The 25283-nt window shown below is 41.9% G+C and overlaps 1 protein-coding gene across 10 annotated transcripts in view; it reads right to left on the bottom strand.

Annotated features, from left to right (window-relative positions):
- The window catches only part of FGFR2 (fibroblast growth factor receptor 2), a 131827-nt gene that overhangs the window by 11173 nt on the left and 95371 nt on the right, over positions 1-25283 (bottom strand). For all 10 annotated transcript variants that reach the window (XM_075935341.2, XM_075935342.2, XM_075935345.2 and 7 more), the window contains 5 exons: positions 12005-12156; positions 8642-8763; positions 7910-8020; positions 5689-5879; positions 605-727 (listed from right to left, as the gene is read on the bottom strand). In XM_075935341.2, coding sequence (XP_075791456.1) covers positions 605-727; positions 5689-5879; positions 7910-8020; positions 8642-8763; positions 12005-12156 — 699 coding nt within the window. The remainder of the gene's footprint in view (positions 1-604; positions 728-5688; positions 5880-7909; positions 8021-8641; positions 8764-12004; positions 12157-25283) is intronic.

Below are 25283 nucleotides of genomic sequence, written 5' to 3'. Positions count from 1 at the left end.
AGAGCCTCTGGCACCAGGTATCTCAGTTATCCCCAAATCAGTGACCACTTACAACATTTTTGGCCGAACTGCCTTGCTCAAGGTCACACAGATCTATAGCAGAGTGGGCAATGAAACCCATTCTCCTGATTCCAGCCCTACTCATTACCACCATAGTATTGTGTTTACAAACCGGAATACAATGCAATAGATACCTGAGTAATGTACACTTTCAGTAATGTACATTACTCAGGTACCATAAAAGCAAACATTTTACTGTTTTCAAAGACCATGGGACCTAATCTAAAACCCATTGAGGGCAAAGGGAATCTTTCCATTGATTCCATGGAATGATCCTTTGGATCAGGTCCTATGAAAAGAATTACTGAATTTTATCATTCATAATTAATCATGTAATAAATATTCTCTCAGGTTGTGTAAACAGATAACATTCATCACTTAGTAAAAGTGGTTGGAGATGCTTATGCCCCGATTACTATTTTATCTTCTATGATAAAAAGTTAGGCCGGTGTACAAGAAATCCATTAGGATTATAATCACAATACTTTAATGACCTACTGAAAGAAATACTGGTTCCAGAGATAAGACTGCAAAAGCCACTTACATTAGTAGTTTTTTTATAATAATCTATATTGTTGATGTCTCTGGCCAAACCAAAGTCTGCTATTTTCATCACATTATTTTCAGTTACCAAAACATTTCTTGCAGCTAAATCTCGATGAATGCACTGAAAAAGAAAGACGAAAAATGTGTGAGATATTAAAATGACTTCTAATACATGACTTCATTTTCCCTTAAGATTTTCTTGAAGCAGAAGGTGTATTCAGCATATGATAATTGCTATACTATAATCAAAAAGAACATGGAGTATAATTTTCAAGTCCAATTTTTCAGTGTATCCAGTTTGAAGAACTGCTCCAGAAGTCTTTTGGAAAAGACTCTGGGCTTAATTTTTCAGTATCCAAAGGCTTAGGTGCCTATCCTAACAGAACCAAGCCTTCTCTGAGACACTATTATATTATATGAGCTCCAGTTACAGTACAGGTCTTCCAGCTTTTTAATTATGAATTCTGTTAATGAGCAATTAATCATTTTGACAAAGCTTCAGTCTGACACACTGGATCAGTGTGTGTGCCTATGCATATAGTCAGGCATAGTGTATACCATATTAATGGATATTAATAGGATATATGTTACATATAAGTGTTGTGAAGGTACATTAACTGAATATATTATGCTTTCCCTATAACGCCATTCACACCATGTCAGCTATCCCACAACACTTTGCAAGGCTGAAGTCAGTTTTGGCATTAGAAAATAGGAAGCCTGTCAAAGCTAAGACACATAAAAGGTGTCACCTAGTACAGGTTGGGATGTACCTTTATGCCCAATTGGTTTGGAATGTACTATCCAAAATAAAGAAAAGTACATCAGAAAACAAGTTAAAGGACTGTTACAAACCATAGTTATAAGGTTGGATTATAATGTGTACAGAATTTTGTAAAATCATACTATGAACAGTGCTGGCTGGAAAATGTACCTTTAAAAGCACACCTTCTGTGTGAGGTTGAACATTACGAGAGTTAAGAATTGCTTCCTGGATGGACTAGATTTGGCTAAGTTCAGTTATTTGATCCCCTTGAACATTTTTTAAACAGGTCCACAAGTGCAGTCAAAAAATTGGCTAAATACCAAATAAATGCAACTATTTTTAATGTAACAGTTGTTAAAATTATAACAAAAACATACCGTGCAATGTAAAAAAACCTGTCAAGTGCTCTGTGTGTTTACGTGTCTGGGATGTGTACATTTAGTTTATCCACTGGATTAAAACTAGTTAATTTTGTAAAATACAATTCGGGGAGCATGTTTGGAGCATGTTATGCTTTTGTGAAGGCCCATATGTTAAAGATGAAAAGTTACCACCTCATATATTTTTGTCTTCATGGAAGCTCCTTCCTTAAAATTTACAAATGACCTTTCCCAGCACTGAAAGGAAATCTTAACTGCAGATGGATACCACTGCTATGTTTAAGCAGCTCTGTCATGGGTAATAGAAGGTAGTAACAGGAGACATATTGAGAAACTTTCCATTTGGATTTCTCTCCAGGATATCCTGTTTCTTTTGGAGTTCAATCCCTCCTCTTTCTCTTTTTATTTTAGCTTATTTTTAGATGATTTCTTTATTTTAGCTTTGGGAATCACTCCTTGCATGGGTATCGCCAGGCAAACCATTAGTTAAGTTTTACCGTATAGCAGATCGTGGTTTTTGAGATGGGTGGGTGTGTATACATCTCTATTAGGTGGCTCGCATGCTCTGTAGTTTACCCTAGTAATTCTCTCTCTCTCTGCCTGACCTGCCCACCTTCTGCTCTTTCCCAAGCAAGCTTGTCAGGGGACAACAGGCCCTCACTGTGCCCACCCATACATGATAAGCCATCAAAACAGAGTTACCAGAGGAAGAGCTTCAAATCATAGACTCATAGACTTTAAGGTCAGAAGGGACCATTATGATCATCTAGTCTGACCCCCTGCACAGTGCAGGCCACAGAATCTCACCCACCCCTCCTAGAATAATCCTCTCACCTATATCTCAGATATTGAAGCCTTCAAATACTTTGAAGACCCCAAGATGCACAGAATCCTCCAGCTGTGATCTGTACCCCATGCTACAGAGGAAGGCGAAAAACCGCCAGGGTCTCTGCCAATCTACCCTGGAGGAAAATTCCTTCCCGACCCCATATATGGCGATCAGCTAAACCCTGAGCATGTGGGCAAGACTCACCAGCCAGACACCCAGAAAGTTCTCTATAGTAACTCCTATCATCCCTCTATTGACCTATTTCCCACTGATAATGAATGGTCAATTAGTTATCAAGATCATGTTATCTCATCAAACCATCCCCTTCATAAACCCATCTAGTTTAATCTTGAAACCAGATAGATCTTTTGCCCCCACTACTTCCCTTGGAAGGCCGTTCCAGAACTTCACTCCTCTAATGGTTAGAAACCTTCCTCTAATCTCAAGTCTAAACTTCCTACTAGCCAGCTTATATCCATTTGTTCTTGTGTCCACATTGGTATTAAGCTTAAATAATTCCTCTCCCTCCCTGGTATTTATCCCTCTAATATATTTAAAAAGTGCAATCATGTCCCCCCTCAGCCTTCTTTTGGTTAAAGTAAACAAGCCAACCGCCTTGAGTCTCCTTTCCATTCCTCGGATCATCCTAGTGGCCTTCTTTGTACCTGTTCCAGTTTGAATTCACCCTTCTTAAATATGGGAGACCAGAACTGCACACAGTATTCCAAATGGGGTCTCACCAATGCCTTGTATAATGGCACTAACACCTCCTTATCTCTACTGGAAATACCTCGCCTAATACATCCCAAGATCGTATTAGCCTTTTTCACAGCCATGTCACAATGGCGGCTCATAGTCATCCTATAATCAACCAGGACTCCGAGGTCCTTCTCCTCCTCCATTACTTCCAACTGATGTGTCCCCAGCTTATAACTAAAATTCTTGTTATTAATCCCTAAATGCATAACCTTACACTTCTCACTATTAAATTTCATCCTATTGCTATCACTCCAATTTACAAGATCATCCAGATCTTCCTGTATGTTATCCCAATCCTTTTCTGAACTGGCAATAGCTCCCAACTTTGTGTCATCCGCAAATTTTATCAGGACACTTCCACTTCCAAGGAGGCCTCAGAGGAAGAAATAAGATGGGATGCTCTTTTTCTGCACATGCCTCCACAGCCTAGGGAAACTTGATTAGGGACAAAAGGTGTCAGTCACCTCAACACCTTCTACCCATACAAATTCTGGCCCCTTTTGCCATTCATTTTCTAAACACCGCCCCCTCGTTGCTTTTGGCCTGCCTCCTACCACTAAAACAGTGCCATTTCAAAAAGCCATATTAGATTACTGACTTCCTTGTTGTGATAATTTGCTCCCTGTCCCTTTTGATCAGGTCCAAGCCATAATTAGGCACCCAACAATTCTCAAACTGTGGTCCATGGAATGGCTCGTTTTGAGAGCCATACACTGGCTATAAGGTTGGGAGAAGAGATGTCAAGAGATCTATTGTAAAATTTTAAGAAATGCCTCCTAAATCCCATTTTTTAGGAACCTTAGTCTCAGTATAGATTAGTGGGATGCAGACACTTAAAACCCAACTTGAGGTCCTAATCTCAAGGGTGCCTATGAAAATTTTACCCAAAAATACTATATACTACAGGGATACGTCTAGATTGCATCCCTTTTTCGTAAAAGGGATGCAAATTAGACGTATCGCAATTGCTAATGAAGCGGGGATTTAAATCTCCCCCGCTTCATTAGCATAAAAATGGCTGCCGCTTTTTTTTTGGCACGAAGCTTTGTTAGAAAAAAGCGCCAGTCTAGACGCGGATCTTTTGGAAAATAAAGCCTTTTCTGAAAGATCCCTTATCCCTTATTTTAAGGGATCTCTTTTAAGGGATCTCTTAAAATAAGGGATAAGGGATCTTTCGGAAAAGGCTTTATTTTCCGAAAGATCCGCGTCTAGACTGGCGCTTTTTTGCAGCAAAGCTCCATGCCAAAAAAAAGTGGCAGCCATTTTTATGCTAATGAAGATGTGTCAATCAAAAGGTTCATTTTTTCCTTTCACATTGGTTGCCTACTTTCTTTAGTGGACACCCTATACCAAAAGGCTATGGGTTATAGCCAGTCAAGTGCTTCACTAGTAATTTACACCAGCCTCAGCACCTAGGGTGCTTTTCTTGTCCTGGGTTCAGATGTATTCCATTAGTAAATTTCACACTTGAGCGGCTTCTTAGTCACCCAGGTTGTGCTCTGACATTTAGTGTCCCATAACTTAGGGATAAAACAAATTTAGACCATGATCCAGCAACCAGATCTGCACATGAGATGCAAGAAAGTCAACCTCTTTCTTGGATAGCAAGACTGGAGGCTCATATTCTAGCTGTTTTTTGCCGCTAACAGCCACAACCTTGTGGGTAGACAAGCAAGGAACCTGGTATAATGCCTACTAACGACATCATCTTCTCAGCCTTAGAGAATCTGGCACTAGGTCTCAAACAGGACCCTTATTCTTATACAGGTTTTATTCTTAATTCCCTGTATTAGCACAGCAATGTAGTATGTTTGTTGGGATTGGTTATACAGTATTATTTAAGACTTTCCTAATTATAATTTAATCCAAGAAACAGGTTGAGAAGATTTTTACCATAAGTAGGTTTCTAAGGACCAAGAAATGTACTCTTTTATAAGTGTGCTCTATTGATAACTATTGGCTTAGAGCAAAGTTGAGGCATAATTTGCAGTGAATAATTTATTCAGAGGTTTGTTTATTTTGTTTTTGCCTCATCTTCTGTTCACAAATACCCATGAGCAGTTTAAGATTTGTTCAGTATGAACAATTATGTTCCTGCAATTATGAATTTTCCGATATTTATGGAAAGTTTTTCAACTCTGATTTAGCCAAGTTCTTAAGCATGAGCATAACTTTAAGCACAAGTAGAGTCCCATTGACATGAATGGGGCTTTCACTAACATTTCTACCAGTAAATACGTTCTTCAATTAACACAAAATGGGACAGACAAAATTCAAGTGAATTAATTTAAAGCCTCAAACAAAGATTCCCTGAAAGTTTTGTGCACCATTTGCCTATCTCTACCTACTTTCTGTGAAGCCAAGTAGTCCATGCCCCTTGCCAGTTGGTATGTGCATGATACTAAGTCTTTGAATGTCATCTGCTCCTCTGGTACCCTGTTGATATCAAATGAATATTCCATTCCAGGGGGTCGCCGTGCTCGTAGGTATTCCCGTAGATTCCCTTTAGAAGCATATTCCACTATCACATACAATGGACCTTCAGATAAACAGAACAGATAACAGGAGAGTTGAAAAAGGGACAAAAGGTAAAATAATTTTAAACAGAATCTTATATAGTGCTTTGCATCTTCATTGCACTGTACACACATACATTCACTAACTTAGCTACACAGCAGCCCTGGGAAATTAGCAAGTACCATTTTAAAGATAGGGAAAAAGGAAAGAGAACCATAGTTATGTGACTTGTGTAAGGCCACCCCACAAATCAGTGGCAGAATCAGGTACTCGAGAGTTCCTAAATCCCAGCCTTGAGTTTATTCCTTTCAGACCATGCTGTTTCCTGCACTTCGATCATTTGCAAAACAAAAAATACATGAAACTCCCAAAAGATGGCATTGCCTCCTTAACCCACGAAAGCTCCCTGGTCCAGCATCCTCCGGACCTGACCGGTTCTGAATCAGGGGATTTGCTGGACCGGGAAAGGTCCCCTGCCACAGCACCTCAGCACTTAGCACTACCAGCTCCAGGGGCCCCTGACTGCTCCCAGCCCCGGATGGCCCTGATCCTTCTGCCCTGGTTAGAGGCTGCCTGTGGGCTGCCACAGATTCGGACCTGGCCCCACTACCGCAGGCTGCCAAGGGCTACTGCTGGCTTCAATCCTGGTCCCACTACCGTGGGCTGGTGGGGGCTAACTCTAGTCCCAGTCCCGCTGCCAAGGGCTCCTGGGTCCTGTCAAGGGCCCAGACTCCAGCTCCGTGGCAGCCCGCAGGCTATGGTTCCATGCTCCCACGAGCTGCCCAAGGCTCTGGCCCTCTGGCCCCGCACTACCACAGACAGCTGGAACCACCGTCAGCCCTAGCCCAGTCCTGCTGACGGCTTGAGCTCTGGGCCTGAGACAGCTCGCAGGCTCTGGTGTCGCTTCTGCGGGATACCTGGGGTTCTGTCCCCAGCCCTACACTACCACTGGCTGTCGACTGCCCAGTCCTGCGCTGAGGGTGCTGCCCTGGACCCGGTCTCAGTGCCAAAAGGTGGCAGGAACTGCTGCTGGCTCCAGCCCCACTGCTGTGGGCTCTTCAGGGTTGTAGCCAGCTCCAAACCCTGCCCCATACTGCTGCTTCATCCCGGCCCCGCTTTTGGATAGCCCTCCTGCTACTAAGCTACTGGGCTCTCTGATCCAGGAACACCCAGGATCGTGCTGGACCACAGATGTTGCCGGACCAGAGATTGCCCATTTTGGGAGATGCAACCTGTACTATATATTTTTATTAGTCTCAAACTTATACTATATACTTTTGTTAGTCTACACATCACCCTGAACTCGAAATAACTTATCTCAAATCTATTTCAAAATAGCTTATTTTGAAATTTGGCACAGCACCAAATTTTGAAATAATGTGCTATTTCGAGCCATCCCTTAACGCTAGTGCAATGAGGTTCACTGGGAGGGCAAAAGAGCATGCCCATTATTTTGAAAAATATTTGAAAATAACGGGCAGCTAGTGTAGACGCAGGGTAGCTTTTTTGGGATACCTCCAAAATACCTCTCTGCAGTTTAAATGTACCCAAAGGTGCCACAGGACTACTCACGGATTTTAAAGTTACGGACTATTGGCTACCCCTCTGAGATTTAAAAAAAAAAAAAGTTTTCCTGTCACCTTTACTCGGTACTGGATTCCCTTATACCTCATAATAAGCTTTTGTAATAACAAAATGGTCAAACATTTACAGCGTTAAAGCCATCCCTTCCAAATTACATTATTAAAAGTTTCACTACAACAGGACTGACAGTGTAGGAATAAAGTGTGTAAAACTGCTGTTAAAAACACTTTTCCAGAGATAACTTAGAGAGGTTTGACACTATGCCATATTCCTCCTAACATTACAGCTGCAAAGGCTGTTTATAATCAGATATGGAAGTTAAAATATTGCTGCTAAACTAAAGAAATATCTGCAAATCCCATCACAGCATGACTGTTTCCTTAAAAACTCCTGAAAAATGATGATAAATGAGACACTTCCAGACCTGTTTGAATGAAAGCACTGGCTAGCTTTCTGCTTTTTACTCACCATCCTGTGTACAGGCTCCAAGAAGATTGATGATATTTTTGTGCTTCCCAATCATTTTCATCATCTCCATCTCTGACACCAGGTCGGATAGGTCTTTTTCTGTAGCATCATCTGCACAAGAGAAAACAAGTTCATCTCACATTTTCTGGAGAGCCAGCTTCACTTGGGTTGTCAGCCATTTATCAGCTCATGTGATAACATCTGAAGGACTTGGGTTTAGGAATAAATATGAGCATCCAGGATTCATAGCATGTGACCTAATAAACAGGTTTTAGTCTCCTGAAACAGACTGGTCAACCTCCGTCCTACCCCCACTCATTCAACGTTTGGCAAAAAAAAAGCAAACAATATGGGGAGATTGCCAGTCTGCAAAACCTGCACTGAACTCTCAAATAAGTAACAGTTACATCTTTTCTGAGACCTAATCTTTATAACAAACATACCTGTCCACCTGAAAATGGAAAATTATGGGTATAGCTACCTATCTACAGTGTCTCCTGTGAATGAAATCAACAGACAAGAAAACGGAACAGTTCTAACAAGACTTCAGTTGCTGTAAATACCTATTGCTGGAGATAAATAGGCTGTCAAAGGCACTGATTTATACTGAAAACTGCTGAAGGCTGAGGTCAACTATGTGCACTCTGACCTCCCCATAACAAGAGAGATCAGATGCCCCAAAAGAAACTTTCTTGATAAAAATGACCACTTCACCTCCCCTTTTCCTTTTACCTTTCAGCATTTTCACTGCCACAGTAACTGCCTCTTTTGGTCTGTCTTTGTCGATTCCCACTGCTTCTGCCATGACTACTTGCCCAAAGCAACCTTCTCCAAGCGGTTTACCCAGGGTCAACCTAGAGGTGTAAACAGAGAATTAGCACACAGCCAGCAAAGCTCCAGAGCAAAACATAAAAAAAAAAAACTTTCAACAACTTGCTACAGCATGAAGCATTTATCAAAGAACAATTGAAACTCCTGTTGCATAGCAGTTTTCATGCATACTGGTTTTTAGTGACACTACAGTGAGTATTCACTACTGCCAGAACAGTTAACAACACCAGTTTTTGAACTCTCCCTTTACTTAGAAGACCAGACACCCTACTTGATGGCTAGCTGGTCAGATTTGCAGGGCTCACGATATGTAGTCCTGAAAAATTGATGCAACCAAAATGCAATGTTTCAGATCAACCAACAGCAGCTGCACTTTTCACATGACTGTACGGTTGTCTTTTTCTTCTTTTCCAGCCAGGCTGCAGGGTGACGAGAAAGAATTTATTTGTGTGTGTGGCTCTGTGTTTGATTCCAACTCTGCTTGTTTAAGTTGGAGTTGGCACAATTTTTGTGTTCTAGGGTGGTATCAACACCTTAGGGACCTTTTAAATATCTGTGGCTCATCTGGCATACACCCAGAGTCTGGAGGCAATTAAGGCATTAAAATGGCTTCTGAACAGTTTAATTTTAAATCAAATTTCTCTTTCCATTTCCTGCTTCAAGGCAGGGGCAGCAAGTCTCTCGCTAACAAGGTCTTGAACTGAAGGGAGTAGGTAGCACAAAAACAGTGCCCCAGCAAGTGCCATACTGGGTAACAACCCCTCTTTCTCCCACTGAAGAGTCCAGAGCTGTGACACAGAGGTGGCCAGGGAACGTTCTGCTTGTGGGAGAGGGGAAGAGAAGGAAGGAAGGAATAGGTGAGAAGGTATGGAAAGGCGGAAAAGCCAGTGACAACCAAGCAGCTAGTCCAGAGGGGTGGGGGGCTGGGAAGAGCTGTTTCTCTAAAGCAGCTGTGAAAGCATAAGAAAGCTTCTCTCTAAATGCCTCCCAGGCTTGAACCACTGCCAGGAACTGCCACTGATGCTGATGGCTCTCCCTGGCTCTGTTCTTCCCTTGCGAGCCCTGGCACCACTTAAACAGAGGCAGCCTCTGTCCTGGTGGGCCAGTTATTGGTGTAAGTGCTCTCTGGAGCAACACCTCTCCCCAAAGTGCTCCCTTATAGTGCACCTTCTCCGCCCTTCCCAGTCAGAGGCAGGATGCCCCTTTCCCAATCCTTCCATTCCTCTCACCAGGGAGGAAATCAGTGTGTTCTGTTTACCTAGAACTGTGTCTCAGTATGATCCCTATGGGGACAATTTCCATGCTGTATGCTCCCCAAACTCCCTCCTGAGTTTCCCAGCTCCTGTCTGCAGGAAAGTAAAGTTCAGAAAAAAGTGCTGCGCCCTGGATTATATCTGTTACCACTGTAGTAAAAGGAGGCTTTGGCCAGCAGGAATACATTCGACCAGTGCTAAATTATTTTAAAAAACACATTCATTTCCTTGCCTAGCCTCCAGTGTCAGAAGCTGGGAATGGACAACAGGAGATCACTTGGTGATTACTTTTTCTGTTCATTGCCTCTGGGACACCTGGCATTGGCCACTGCTGGCAGACAGGATACTGGGCTAGATGGACCTTTGGTCTGATCCAGTATGGACGTTCTTATGTGCTGATGTTCTTGGTTATAACGGAAAAAACAACAGAAAGATATTTCCTGCTGGGGCAACTGGAGGGACTTTCTTTAAATATTGTTTTTTAATTGAACCATAATACTAGTGAAAATTAATCAACATGCTTTGGGGTTGTTTTTAGTGTGCACACCTAGCTTGAAAAGGTGCAAAGACTGAAGGGCAGTGTATGCTATGCTGAGGTCATTTGGCGTTTTATCCAGAGCTAAAATTGAATTTAAGGTCTTGGCAGAGAACAAACATTTGCATTGGAAAATGGTTAATTTATGTGTTATTGCACTGCTAGCACCAGCGTAACAATCCTGTCGTTATGTGCTTGCTGCCCCCCAAACCTAATAAAATGCCTCTAAATAGCCTCCTTTCATTGCAAAGCAGCTCCACCTACTTTTGTGCTAAAGACTGTTTTTAAACGTTTAGCACTCTAAAATGTTCCACATTTAGTGAATCCCCGCAAGGTAAAAGCTGATGAAATTAGGCACACAGACCCCCACTGTTGACCAGAACATTGCAGGTGGCAATTACAGTACATTGCACCAGTTTTTGGCTACATAATTCAAATAATTTCCATAACCGTTCTCAAAATATACATGATTACAACTCCTCTATGCAACAGACTGATCTTACAAAGGCAACATTCATGGTAAAAACAAGTCGTTTTCTCTAACCAACCTAATGGGATTTTTTTTTAATTAATATTAACTTTACTCTAGGTTTGTGGTTTTATCCCAGTTAATATTTCATAGTACTTATGCATTCAGATTAAAACCCTGGATGATATTTATGGTCAAGATTATGCTCCAGCCCATCTTGCAGATACTCAGTCTTATTACATGCCTAAGAATAGATTTTTCAGAATAGTTTAATTCAGAAAAGAAAAAGTTCCTCAGGGGCCAAAACTGATTATCTCCGTTAGCATTGTACTACACTTTCTATTTATTAATTACCCAAATCGATTAAGAGACATGGTTTAATGGAAAGGAATCCCATGGGTGTGATTGTCCATTAACTTTACTGCAAATGAGATATGACCGAGTGTTGATCCAGACTGTATAATCTCTTGGCTCATTGCTAAACCACAGTTAAGAGTAAGACTTTGTCTACAGTTAATAGTTTAAAGTGCAGCCGATGTGGCCACAGCACTAGCCCTGTGAGACTGCTCTCCTAGCGCTCTATGTAAACCACCTCTGTGAGGGGAGTACAGTTCCCAATGCTGTATTTTCACACGCCTAAGTCAGAAAGTTACAGCACTGTAAAGTGCCAATGTAGACTTGGCCCTATTCCTTTACTACTAACAGGTCAGTTATATAGATTTACTAAAGTTTTCTACAGGTGGAATATGGTTATCTAAATGTCTCTGAGGGACATCGGAAAATTTTAAAATAAATCAGAATTATAAATATTGGACTCATAAAACAGAACTGAATCTGACATTTTTAGAAAGAGTTCCCATATTTGGGATTTTCATTTAATTGTATTAAGGAAAATACATACAATTAAAGTAATCCTTGAAGAATTTTGGAAAGAAAACCTTTTCAAAGTATCAAGTTGTGATTTTCAGATGTCTACACGCGGTGTTAATGAAAATCGTCTAACTTACTTATCTCTAGGGAATTCCCATTTTGGATCCTCTGGTAGTTCATACTCTGAGACACCTGCTAGCATTGGGGCATCAGCATTTGATGAGAGACGAGTTGTTATCCTCACCAGAGGTGTGTTGGAGTTCATGGAGGAACTAGAATCTGCAGACACCTATTATTGGAATGCAAGATGCAAAAGGAGATGTAATATTGGCCCAGCTACTCAACAATGGCAATACATTGTAACCAAACCAGCTGATATTCAAGAAAATGAAGAGTGGATGAAACCACAAGCTTCACTTGAAAATACTAGTGTACATTTGGACATGTTTATCTTCCTTTCCAAGTAAAGCACTGACTCCAAAAGTCAATGAGGAGGAGTCAGTTGCACTAGCAGGCTGTGTCTAGACTGGCAAGTTTTTCTGCAAAATCATCTGCTTTTGCGGAAAAACTTGCCAGCTGTCTACACTGGCTGCTTGAATTTCTGCAAAAGCACTGACGATCTCATATAAGATCATGTTAAAAGCATTTCCGGAAAATCATGCCAGTGTAGACGTAGCCGCAGAGTAGCGTAGCCAGAGTGCTATATGTTTAAACATATTCATTATTAATTAAGTTGGCATCAGTTTTCCTCTTCCATTCTACACAGGGGCTACGTCTACACTGGTCCCTTTTCCGAAAGGGGCATGCTAATTTTACAGGTCGTAATAGGGAAATCCGCGGGGGATTTAAATATCCCCCGCGGCATTTAAATAAAAATGTCCGCCGCTTTTTTCCGGCTTTTAGAAAAAGTCCTGTTCTAAGGACAGGTTCAGAGTCATATCCCAACTAATCAAAGAAATAATTATATTTACAACACAATCCCCCTTCCAAACAAAACCTACACTGGCCCCGATCCTCCGGAAAAAAGCCCTTTTCCGGACGATCTCTTATTCCTACTTTGAAGTAAGAATAAGAGATCCTCCGGAAAAGGGCTTTATTCCAGAGGATCGGGGCCAGTGTAGACGCTCTTTTCCAGCTTTTCTAAAAGCCAGAAAAAAGCGGCGGACATTTTTATTTAAATGCCGCAGGGGATATTTAAATCCCCCGCGGATTTCCCTATTACGACCTGTAAAATTAGCATGCCCCTTTCGGAAAAGGGGCCAATGTAGACGTAGCCAGGATGAAACATTCACACTTGTCCTTTTTATTAGTTTTACCCTACAAACAAATTAATACACTTATTTTCTAAGAATTTCTATTTACTTGGTATCATGAGCTTTCATGGGCAAAACCCACTTCCTTAGATGAGCAGAGTGGAGAGAATGCTCATGATACCAAGTAAATATATATGTTGTTAGTCTCTCAGGTGCCACAGGACTACTTGTTTTTAAAGTTACAGACTAACATGGCTACTCCTCTGAAACTATTTACTTGGTATTCAACTTGGCTAGAATAGTTTGAGAGCTCAACAAAATACAGAAAAGTCCTGTTCTAAGGACAGGTTCAGAGTCATATCCCAACTAATCACAGAAATAATTATATTTACAACACAATCCCCCTTCCAAACAAAACCTCAAAGAGGTAAATTTCTGACCTCCCTGAAGTCAATAGAACTAATGGAACTACTACCACTGAGTTCAGTGGGACTTTTTATAAAAAAACAACTTATCAGTGTTGATTAAATATTTTATTTGGGGAGACGAGGGGAATGTAATGTTATTTTTTGTTAGGGCTTTTTTTTTGTCCCCCCCCCTTCTCCTAAATTATTACTGAAAACATAAAAAGGATATTGATCTTTTCAGCTCACTAAAAAAAAAATCAAACAAGTTTTTGGATAAAGAACATTTTCAATAACCATATTAATAGAATTTTTTAAAAATATTGAAAAACATTCTTTAAGATTTGGGGAGGGGGGAATGAAAAATTGACTCCATTTTAAACATTGAAAAATTAAAAGAACTTTTGCACTTTTAGTTTTTATAATGGAAAGAAGTTTTAATTCCACTTCCTCCTCCCCAGCTCTATGGATAGCGTCACAGCTCCTCAGTCGATGCATACAGACATCCCAGACAGACATTCAGGAATTCACGGTATACAGGCAGTCCCCGGGTTACGTACAAGATAGGGACTGTAGGTCTGTTCTTAAGTTGGATTTGTATGTAAGTCGGAACTGGCGTCCAGATTCAGCCGCTGCTGAAACTGACCAGCGGCTGACTACAGGAAGCCCGAGGCAGAGTTGCTCTGCCCTGGGCTTCCAGGAATCAGCTGCTGATCAGTTTCAACAGTGGCTGAATTTGGACGCCTGACAGAGCAGCTGGGGTGCTGCCGGGTTGGTCCAGTAGCGCCGAGGAGCGGCGCTGCGGGACCAACCCAACAGCGCCCCAGCTGCTCTACCCCAGGTGTCGTCGGCGAGAAAAGCCTGGTCTGCTGGGGGGGGGGGGGGAACGCACTAGCTGCGCCCCCCCAGCAGACCAGGGAGATGCGGGTAGCAGGACCGCCGAGATGCGCCGCGGTCCCGCCCGCATCCTCCGCGGCTTTGCTCCGCGTCTCCCTGGTCTGCTGGGGGGGGGGGGGGGGAGCTCCCCCCAGCAGACCAGGGAGACGCGGAGCAGCTTTTCTTGCCCCGGAGGACGCCGGCGACGGGACCGCGGCGCATCTGGGCGTCCCGCCGCTCACGTCCTCCAGGGCGAGAAAAGCCCTGTTCGTAACTGCGGATCCGACGTAAGTCAGATCCGCGTAACTTGGGGACTGCCTGTAATGTTAGAGGCCTTTAATGCTAACTGCAAAGCAAAACTGGCACCCAGCAATGTAACAGGGTATGTGTGCAGGATTATAAGAATTTTTGCACAAATAAAGAGAAGATGTCACCTTACTTATGGCAGTTCTCTTGCCTGCATCCAACTGCTATTTAATCTCACTGTTGCAAGATCACTTAAAAACAAAATAGCTTCCCCCCCTCCCCATTCCCTAGACCCTCTTATTGCCACCCTGTCTCTGCCTTTAGTTTTGAGTCCATCTTTCCCTTCCTCCCCCAGATATTTGCAATCTTCCTGGAAATCCATTATCTTGTTGGTAAGCGTAGGATGGAGGTTCTCTTGCAATGCTGCCATCAACACCAAGCCTCAATCAGCTGGCAGGAGATCTTTGAAGAGTAGCCTGGCTTGCTCCCATCCCAAACCAGAGCTTGAATACATCAGTATGAGTAAAACACCTGATCTTAATCATAGCAGGGAGCAGGAGTCAATCCTGAGGTCAATCCTGAGCTCACAGCTCACACACAGCTGAATGACACGTGGTTGGTGTACAGTATTAGCAGGCCACATGGTTCACATTTGTTCCAGATATTCAGCAATACAATGAAATGGAAAAAATGATAAATAAATCAGCTCCCAACACCATCAGGATTCACCCAGCGAGAGAAAGACATTCTCCTGTGAATGCCACTGAAACTCATCCTGCACATCCTTGTTGCCTCTGATGTCAGGCTACTGCACTTTGGTTCCCAACTACTTTAAACCCCAGTATTGTTACAATGTCATTGCTCATCAAATTGCTTAATGTCCAGGAATGCAGCTCTAAGGAGGGTGGAGGATATGGTGGGTAATGATGCCCTCCCATGGTATATTTTGATAAGACTAGAGTCTAGTCTATACTAGACCAGGAAGGTTGGCTTAAGGTACGTAAATCCAGCTATGCAAAAAATCTGGAGTTGGCTTACCCTAAACCGAGCCCTGGTGGCATCCACTCAGCAGGAGGCCAATGGAAGCAAACGCTCTGTTGGCTTCCCTTACTCCGTGCACAAGAAGGAGTACTAGACACCGGTGGGGCTGCCCCCAGCATTCAATTTGCGTGTCTATACTAGACCCACTAAATCAAACACTAGAAGACTGACCTCTGGAGCATCGATAGTGCGGTAAATATAGACGTGCCCTAAGATCTCAGAAATACATTAGTAATCATGACTTTGGAGCTCGTGTGGGGGGACAACGTCTTTTGTTTTGCTTTAATGTATTTTTCAAAGTAAGATCCTCAGGACTGTGATGTCGCATCAAGTGGAATTCACCTCTTGATATAGCTCCCCAGAGGCTGTCCATCTAGAAAAAACTCTGATGGGGAGAAAGATGTTCTGGGCTGCCTTTAGCAAATTGACATAGCAGTAAACAGAATAGCTTTTACAGCTGATCGGCCACCTAGCCTTCAAAAGAAATCTGGGTTGCCACTGATCAGCTCCAACTTCTACACCTGTGATGTATGTGTTCGGGTACAAATGACTATGACAAATCAAACTAAAGTCTTCTTTCAAAACACAAATGAATCATCATTAAAGATCATCCATTTATAGAAGACAAATACATGGCACAAATGATTCTGTGCACTAAATACCTTGTCCATTAGGGACATAAATAGGCCATTACCACCAACTCTACAAAGCGGTGAATGCACTTTAACCAAACAGAATCCCCACAACACGACAGTGAGATACAAATAATTGCCCAGAGCCACACAGTGAGCAAGTATAAGGCCCAGGATTAGAATTTGAGTTCCATTTTCACTTAGCTACAGTATTTCCTTTCACAAATGCCCTTTAAAATAATACTTCATAAAATGAACTGAGAGCACAACTAGAAATATGCAGACCAATTTGAGCAAAATGGAGGAACTCCACTATCCCATATACTCTTGAAGCTCAAAACCTCAATTTTATCCTCTCCTCTCCTCTCTTCCCTTCCCACACTAATGCTGTCATTGTTTCCAGAATTCACCCACTTCTTTCCATTCATACCTTTCCCAGGCTATTATTATTTTTCACTTCATTCCTCCCTATTGTGCCTTCTATACATTCAGCTCAGGCTTTTTCAATCTGCCCAAATATGCTACCTTGCCTGCCACTCTGACCACATCACATTCTTCTTCAATTTGCTTTTACAGGCTTTCCACATGAAACATACACTCCTTCTGCTCAACTTCAACGACCTGAAAAATCTAGCTCCTACCTTTCTGTTTTCATCTTCTTTCATTCTTCCCTAGCCTAGCCCTTTAATTTTCTTTATTCTGGGGGCTAGACCTCCTTCCATGCTGTCTTTTAAGCCTAAACATTCCTCCCTGACCCAATCTGTGATCCTCTATGCCCTTTCCTCTTTAAAGCACACTTCTTCCTACGGCCTATAAACCCTAGTGCTTTCAGCTGAAGTATTAATTTGTCCGATTCACAGAGAATGAAATTCTGTATACAACTCGTAGATTTGAGAACTAAACCTTTAGTTCAAGTTGCAGAGAGGCCAATGCTTTTAGATATAGAGGTCTCCAGTTCAATCCCCGGTCATGACCAAAATGCCAAATCATCATCATAATTAATGATAAACATTAAACAAACAGCAAAACTCACAAAATGCTAATCCTACTTCATCATTCAGTCACACTGTTCTTTGTTACTTTTCCCCTTGCCTTTGTTTATACCTTATTTTAAACTGAAAGATCTTCTAAGCAATTATTCTGTCTTTATACTCGTCAGTCAAGAATCTAGCACTCTCAGTACAACAAAAATTACCTTTCATCTATATTTCCACATCAAGGAGTAGATGCCCCACTGAAGTCTCTGGCAGTTTGCACATTGATTTTAACAGTATCAGGATTTCACCCTTTATGTCTATAGCCTACCTATATCATTTACTATTTACAAATGCTTGTCTGTTCTTCTGTATTAATTGAGAGGCTCTGAACTAATACAAAACAATGAAATGGCATGTAAATAAATAGTATACATCAGAAAATCAGACACATACCCAGGGCAGTACAAAAGACAGTTTGTTTTCTACAACTACAAATAGGTAGACTCAAGGTGGCAAGCATTTCCTGAGAGAAATAGTTTAAAAGCATAAGGAATTTGGAATATTCCACCCAAATTTGCTTGGGCATCATTAACATCCCAGAGTTCTGGCAAATGCCGGAAGAGAAGCTCTCTTGATGCTTGGCAGGTAGAATTATTCATTGATGATGATCGTACTCACCTTTAGCAGCAACGTAACAATCTAAAACAGTTCACATGAAAAACCATCAATTTACAGAACTCTGAGTAAAGGTTGTAGTGATCCAACAGATATTTTACTTCACCATGATGGCCACTGTTGTTTTCAATGGGCACTGTACCATGAATGTGTGAATAAAAAGATGCATTACTTAGCATACCTTACTAATACCTCATGCACAACAAGGAAGGATTTGAATGGGTTTTCAGGACTTTTTTCATTGATAGGATGTTTTCTTTTCCTTAGCTTAGAAGAGGATCAGTGGGGTTTACTGAGTTAAAAACATGTTCAGATTTAAACTTGGAAGAAACTGTAAACCTGTAAGTGTAGGATTGCAATAATGTTGCAGAAAAATGGCTGAAATTTCTTGCCAATTTTCATTTCGATGTAACTGAACCTGTTTACATCACATAGTAACTGTATAATTGACTAACCCCTATAGGCAGTAGAACTGCATTAACCTGGGCACGACTGATGAGAGAAATCCGGAGGGATTCCCCAGTATTAGTCACAATGAAAGGAATAGACCATGCTCACAGGGAATATAATTTTGATAGATTAATTGGAGCAGTGCAAGGAATTATAGGAGCTGAAGGGCTATAAAAATCCTGCCTCAGAAAAGAGAAAGGCAGGTGCTCTGAAGTTAGACAGTGATTTTAAAACAGCACTTTTCCCATTCTATAGTAGCAAAAATAAGCCTTTTAAATCTACATCAAACATCTTCGTTTATCAGGCATCAGACTAGGGATATAAAAACTATCTTAATTAGTTATCTGGTTAAATGATTTGTTTAATTGGTTAACCACTGGGCAGGGGGCTGCTCCTGCCAACCAGGCCCTCCAGTTAACCCATTACCCAATAAGGATGCCAGTAAGACTAATGCTTATTGGGTAACCATTTAACCTTTTACATACCTAAATCAGAGAACAATCAACTATGTAACAATGCAGAATATTCCACCTAGGTTCAGGTTAATGATACAAAACAGCAGGTTTAACCTATCTGAATATATTAAATAGCATTATGTCGAAAACTCAAATTTTCTTGCCTATTACATTTCCTTTTGAAGTAGATCACTCCTGCCTCATGTTTCTGGGGACATGGACAACCTCATCCTAGAGCTTGTCTCTTTGCTGAGTTGTGCCCCAAAGTTTAGAATGGAGAATTCCTTTCAGCAATGAGAGACAGCATCTTCTGGTTTTAATTACAGAATGATCTGAGAGATTTATGGTGTAAATATTGAGTGCTACATTGTGCCTTTAAGTCAAAGCCCAGTGTTAAGGAGATGTAGAGAAACAGCCCTACAGTGAAAATCCAAGGCAAAATTTTGCCATACTCAATCACAATTCCTTCTGTAGCATGCACGCAACAGATCCTCTGCTAGCCTTTAACTGGACTAGTGTGGTGTACGTTCTCTCCACTCATTCTTGAGAAGGTTCACTGACTACTACTCAGGGGAGTGTAGTTATGATCCTGCTCTTACTTCAGTTCTCTTTGGAGGATCAGTCTAGAACCAACCAAATTTCTACAATCTTTGAACTTCCTAGACAAGGGGCATAGCTATGGGTGGGCCTGAGTGGCCCGTGGCCCAGCCAGTTAGCATCCCGGTTACCCAAATCAGGGCCCGGAGCCCCCCAAATCCATGGCCTAGCCACACTGCTCTCCTGCCAGTGCCACATCTTGCTGCCCTGGTCTCTAGCCCTAGCTCTAGCCCCACAGAGGGCATACCTTATTGAGGAAGGTGTGGGTGGGGCTAGTGCTGGGTCTGGAAACTGGGACCTCCATGCATAACACCGGCAGGAGAGTAACGTAGCAGGGCTGCCTGCTGAGAAATAAGCAGGGGGTATGGAGAGACTGGTCTCCCATTCCTCCTGCTTTCTCTCCACAGGGCACCAAATCTCTCCTGCTTCCCTCTCTCCAGGGCAATGGATCTCTCCTGCCTCCCTTCGCTTCCTGCCCTACTCTCCAGAGCTCCAGATCTTTCCTGCCTCCCTCCCCCCTTCCTGCCCCCACCCTCCCAAACACCAGATCCCTCCCATCCCCTGCCCATGGCACTGGATCCCTCCTGCACATATGATCCTTCCTACCCCCTTCAAGGATCTCCACCCCACTACCCTGCCCCCCATCATTGCCCACCTACCTGAAAGCTGGGCCCACCCACTTTTCTTGTCCTAGCTACACCAATGCCCTAGACTCTGGCTAGCCCCTTGTACAGGCTTAAAATGGGAAGCAAAGAGTCTGCCATGCACTCCCCTCCCTCTGCATGTACCAGAGTGAACTTCTATAATGAAGTAATTGTCCTTGGGTTGAATGCGCTGAATTTACCCAGTTCAGGAAGAAAACACTTCACATACGGTATTGGGCATCAAAATATAAATAAATCTTGGATCGTTATTCAAGTGTAATGTGATGCAATCAGCTGTGGAAGAGAGCGTATCACTATCTGTCATTAATTAAGAAAGGATGTTTGCCTGCATTTATGATATGCAATGTCCTAAAACCTAGACCTGTCAGTTCTGCAACTCAGGCTCTGAAGTTCTAGCAGTGAATGCCTATTTTCTGTTTCTTTGAAGGCTTCATTCTAAAAGCTAATCCGAAGTCACATGCATAATTAGTAAGCAAGCAATGCAATCAGTTATTGACAGAAATCCTGATAGTACTTCTGAAAGCTTGCACCTAAGCAAATACAAAGCAAATTCATTAAATGAGGACTTAACACGTTGACAAACACTGAAACTTCAGAAAGAGTTTCTGCTCAGTAACATAACAAAGAACCTAAATAGCACTACCAGGCAAGGCAGCGTTCCTTGTTGAGTGCCAATTATATAAAAGAAAGAAAACAAAAATAATATATATATTTCTGAAATAAAAGTATATATTAAGAAAAACATTTTGGGCAATATCTTCTATACAGATCTGTTTGTGAGAATTTGTGGGATCAGGGCCCAATTCATAGATCAATACTACAGGCTGAATCCCTCTACTCCAGCACCTGATTACTACCAAACCAGAGAGTTTGCCAAGCCATGGGAGGTCAATATTGTCTAGCAGCATTACCAACACTTCAACTGTTTACTGGGCTCTTAGAAAACATTTAGGGGTAAATTAGAGTAAATAACAGCACAGAACATTGAGAGCCAGAACTGGTGGCTGTATACACACATCCAGCTAACTAAAATCACGCCAGACCACAGATGTTGCTGGACCCAAGCGTGAAAGACTAGGGAAGTTCAACCTGTACATGAAATATTACAGATTCAGTGAAATGTAGGTCTGGGAGAGACTTTGAGAGGTCAAGTCCAGCCCCTATACTAAGGCCAGACCAAATCAACCTACACTATTTCTGACAGACTTTTGCCCCATTTGCTATTAAAAATCTACAGGGATGGAGATTCCACAATCTTGCCTGGAAGCCTATTCCAGAGTTTAACTAACCTTATATTTTGAAAGTTTTTCCTTATAATCAACCTAAATCTTCCTTGCTGCAAATTAGGCCATTTACTTCTTGCCCTACCTTCAGCGGACATGGAAAAGAACTAACCACCACCCTTTTCACAACAGCCTTTCACTTTTTTACTACTGGTGTGAGGTTGCCTCAAAGTCTTCTTTTTTTCAGGACTAAACATGCTCAGTTTTTTTAACCTTTCCTCACAGGTCAGGTTTTCTAATCCTTCTATCATTTTGTACTGCTTGTTTCTGAACTAGCTCTCATTTATCCTGATCTTTCCCAAAGGGCAGACCCAGATCTGGACATGGTATCCCAGCTGAGGCTTCCCCAGTGTCAACCAGAGTGGGACACTTATCTCTGTGCCTTACACATGATACTCCTGCTAATACACCCCAGAATGACACAAAACTTTTTTGCAGTTGCATCACATTGCTGACTCTCATTCAATCTATGATCCACCATGTCTCCCAGATCCTTTTCAGTAGGACCTAACCAACTATTCTCCATTTTGTGGCCGCGCCTTTGATCGTTCCTCCCTAAGTGCAGAACTTTGCACGTGTCTTTCCTGAATTTCATTCTTGTTGATTTCAGACCAAATTCTCCAATTTGTCAAGTTTGTTTTGGATTCTAATTCTATCCTATAAAAAGCGCACGCCAGTGTCTTGCCACGCATTGCAGTTAGGCAGACTGGTCTATAATTCTTCAGGTTCTCTTTCTTACACTTTTCAAATACTATCTCCATAGTTTTAGAATCAAACTGCCTACTTCCAGGCAATGGAGCTGGCCCACAAAAGCTCATCACCTAATAAACCATCTTGTTAGTCTTTAACGTGCTGCATAGTCCTGTCTTTTGTTACTTCTAGGCTAGATATTCTCATCAAATTAATTTACATATATTTAAAATGTGTCTCAGTAAAATGCCCTCTCTTCTCAACACAAAAAGGAGGCGGGATTGAAAGTATTTCCTTTTGATCCATTACTGTGATCAGTACTGAAAATTTGCTAGTAATGAGAGTATTCATACTCATCCATTAACCTTGGTGAAACTCACGAGCTATGGAAACCCTAATCTCCAGAACAGTAAAGTGCAGTGCAATCTCCTTTACTAAAAGGCATAAAATTGTTCCGCAAAACAAATGAAAGTTCTTACTGATTTTCAACCCTCTAATTTGGTTCCCCTGTGCAACAGTAACCACCACCAGGTGGATTTGAACATGGGACCTCTACAACTTGAGCTATAAAGTCAGCTGGCTCTCAGCTTAGGCTGTAGAGCCCCCTTCCTTGTTCTTACCTCTCACTGTAAGTGGTCTAAGTGCCACTACATGGGACAGTGAACCACGCTAGGTGTGTAGGCTACACAACAAAGTGATAATTGGAGACCTACGCTCTGATTGAAGTCATGTAACCCAATCCCAGAAGCAATTCACCTGCCAGCCTTATGAACAGTTACTCCCAAAAAGAATGCCATTGGCACTAGAGATGTGAATGGGGAACCGGTTACCTGGTAAGCATCAGCCATCATGGGTGATGCATACCAAGTAATGGGAGTTGGCAGCCTCATGCAAGAAGGAGGGCCAGAAGCGACAGCGGGGAAGGGAGGGCTGCTGGCTCCTCGCACAGTGTGGTTTGCCTGCTGCTCGCTTCCTCAGCAGGGCTATGCAGTGGCTGCTACCCTACCCCAAGAGCAGCCACCATGCTGCCCTGGCCCTAGCTTCAGCCCTTCCTTAGGGCTGGAGCTGCAGCGAAGGCTGGCCACGTGGTGAGTGGTGGTGGCAGCAGCTCTGGCGGCCAGGGCCCAGGTACAAGCCGCCGTGTGGGGAGCATGGTGGCGGCACGTTAGATGAGAGAGAACTATTCTAACAAAGTGGCTCTGAACTCTTGTGCATCCCCTTCAACATTGGCCTGATCATCCTCCAGACTTGATGGGATCAGACTAAGTGGCTACATTTGCTGTGATGGTGGCGATGCCACAAGTTTCCTCTTAAATATGCACAAAACAATGCGTGGTTAAAAATAATTCTTTGAGAATGGCACTTTTTTGTTTGTTTTCTATCAGAGCGTATGCTGCCTGCACATAGAAAATTGCATATTAATCTCCAAAGAATGACCAGTTTCCATTATAGTCACCCAACGGAACTGCTGACATTTTTTTTTAACATTGTGAGTGCCGTTAATTGTTTTCTGTGGTTTCAAATAGCAGTATTTCTTTTCAAATGGGACATGAAATCTTAAAAAGTCATTAGCTTCGGTCTATGTACAGTATTTAACTTTTACCTTCCAGTATGTTTAGTATCTCCACAGAAATTGCAAAAGCCATCATGTCTCTGAAGATTTAGGACTTGGGGTAGTGGTTTTATGGCCTTTTTCATTATAATATAATACATGTAGGAATGACCAAGTAAAGGCTTAAATACAACAAAAGGACCCCTCCTTGCAAAATGGTCACAATTAACTACATTGGGGGAATTAATAAATGCCACTTTATATAATAAAAAGACCCTAAGAGGCGGATGCTAAGTAATTTTGACCATTTTACAGACTGAAAAATTAGAATATGCAGAGGTGGTTTATTAGTTATTATTTGCACTATATTACTGGACTATCTAGAGTCTACCAGCTGAAATCAGAGCTGAAGTAATGTGTCCAATTTTGAGCTCCACGCTTTAGAACAAAATAGTGAGAGAGTCCAGAGAAGAGTAAATAAAAGAAAAAAAGGGATTTAGAAAACTTTACCTAAAAGGAAAAGTTAAAAATGGGCATGTTTAGTCTTGAGAAAAGACGACTAAGAGGGAGACCCATGCTGGGTGGTTTTCAGGGTCATGCACTTTGTTAATTATCCCTTGTTTTAGTATTTTTCTTACATAACATAGATAGATAGATTAGACAAGATAGATTAGATAAATAGATTAGACAGACAGACAGACCATTCATCATCTTTTATTTAACTGAACCGATAAATACGGGTTTACTATCAAATCCTTGCAAAACTTTTTAAAAAGACTATCTGAAACACAAACAAGCTGCGTAAACATAGTGTCCCAACAAAAAAGACCTGTTTGATTAATCCAGAAACACTAGCCTATTAAACAAAATATCCTCTATTTTTCCCCTCTTGATTTGTAGCATCTATTCTGAAATCTAACCACTTTTTCAATATACAGAAAATAAACAGTTACCTAAAGCTTAGAAATCAACAATAGCATGAAATGTAAACTTAGCAGTCATGGATGCTGGCAAGTGAGTCTTCTAAGACTGTAATTTAATATAAACAATTACTGACACCTTCAAAACATGAATACAGACAGGGGCGACTGGTGCTGCAGGGGAAGAGGTGCAAGGAGGGCCACCCAGAGGAGGTGGGAGGGTGCATCCCATTTAGCAATTAAAATTTTGGCAGGGAACAAGGGGTGGGTGCACATCCTGATTGCTGTCCCGAGTCACCTATGAATACAGATTGCATAAAAATGCCAAGATTATGGCTACATTATGACTTCAGGGTATGATTCCCCTCTAATGTTATACACGTGTTCAGGTTAGCTCTCACTGAGCTAGCACACATACATAAACAGCAGGCTGACTGAAATCAGCGGTGAGTGTTCAGCATGGTAAAGCCATGTTACTGTAACTTGCTGCCCATGCTACTGTAGTTACATTCCTATTTATGCTCATGTGAGCTTGATGAGTTAGCACAACTGCATGTACAAGGTGGAATCACACCCCTAGCTCATACTGTAGACAAAGCCTCACGGTGCATCAAAAAACAACAAGGGCACAAAGCACTGGAATAAGAGTATTGTTAAACAAATACTCAAAATCTGAGTGTATCAGAGCTGACATTACTGG

Source organism: Pelodiscus sinensis, chromosome 8 (genome assembly GCF_052426305.1).
Source record: "Pelodiscus sinensis isolate ZL-2025 chromosome 8, ASM5242630v1, whole genome shotgun sequence".
In the NCBI taxonomy this organism is placed as follows: domain Eukaryota; kingdom Metazoa; phylum Chordata; order Testudines; family Trionychidae; genus Pelodiscus; species Pelodiscus sinensis.
This window is presented reverse-complemented; position numbering and strand designations above follow the sequence as displayed.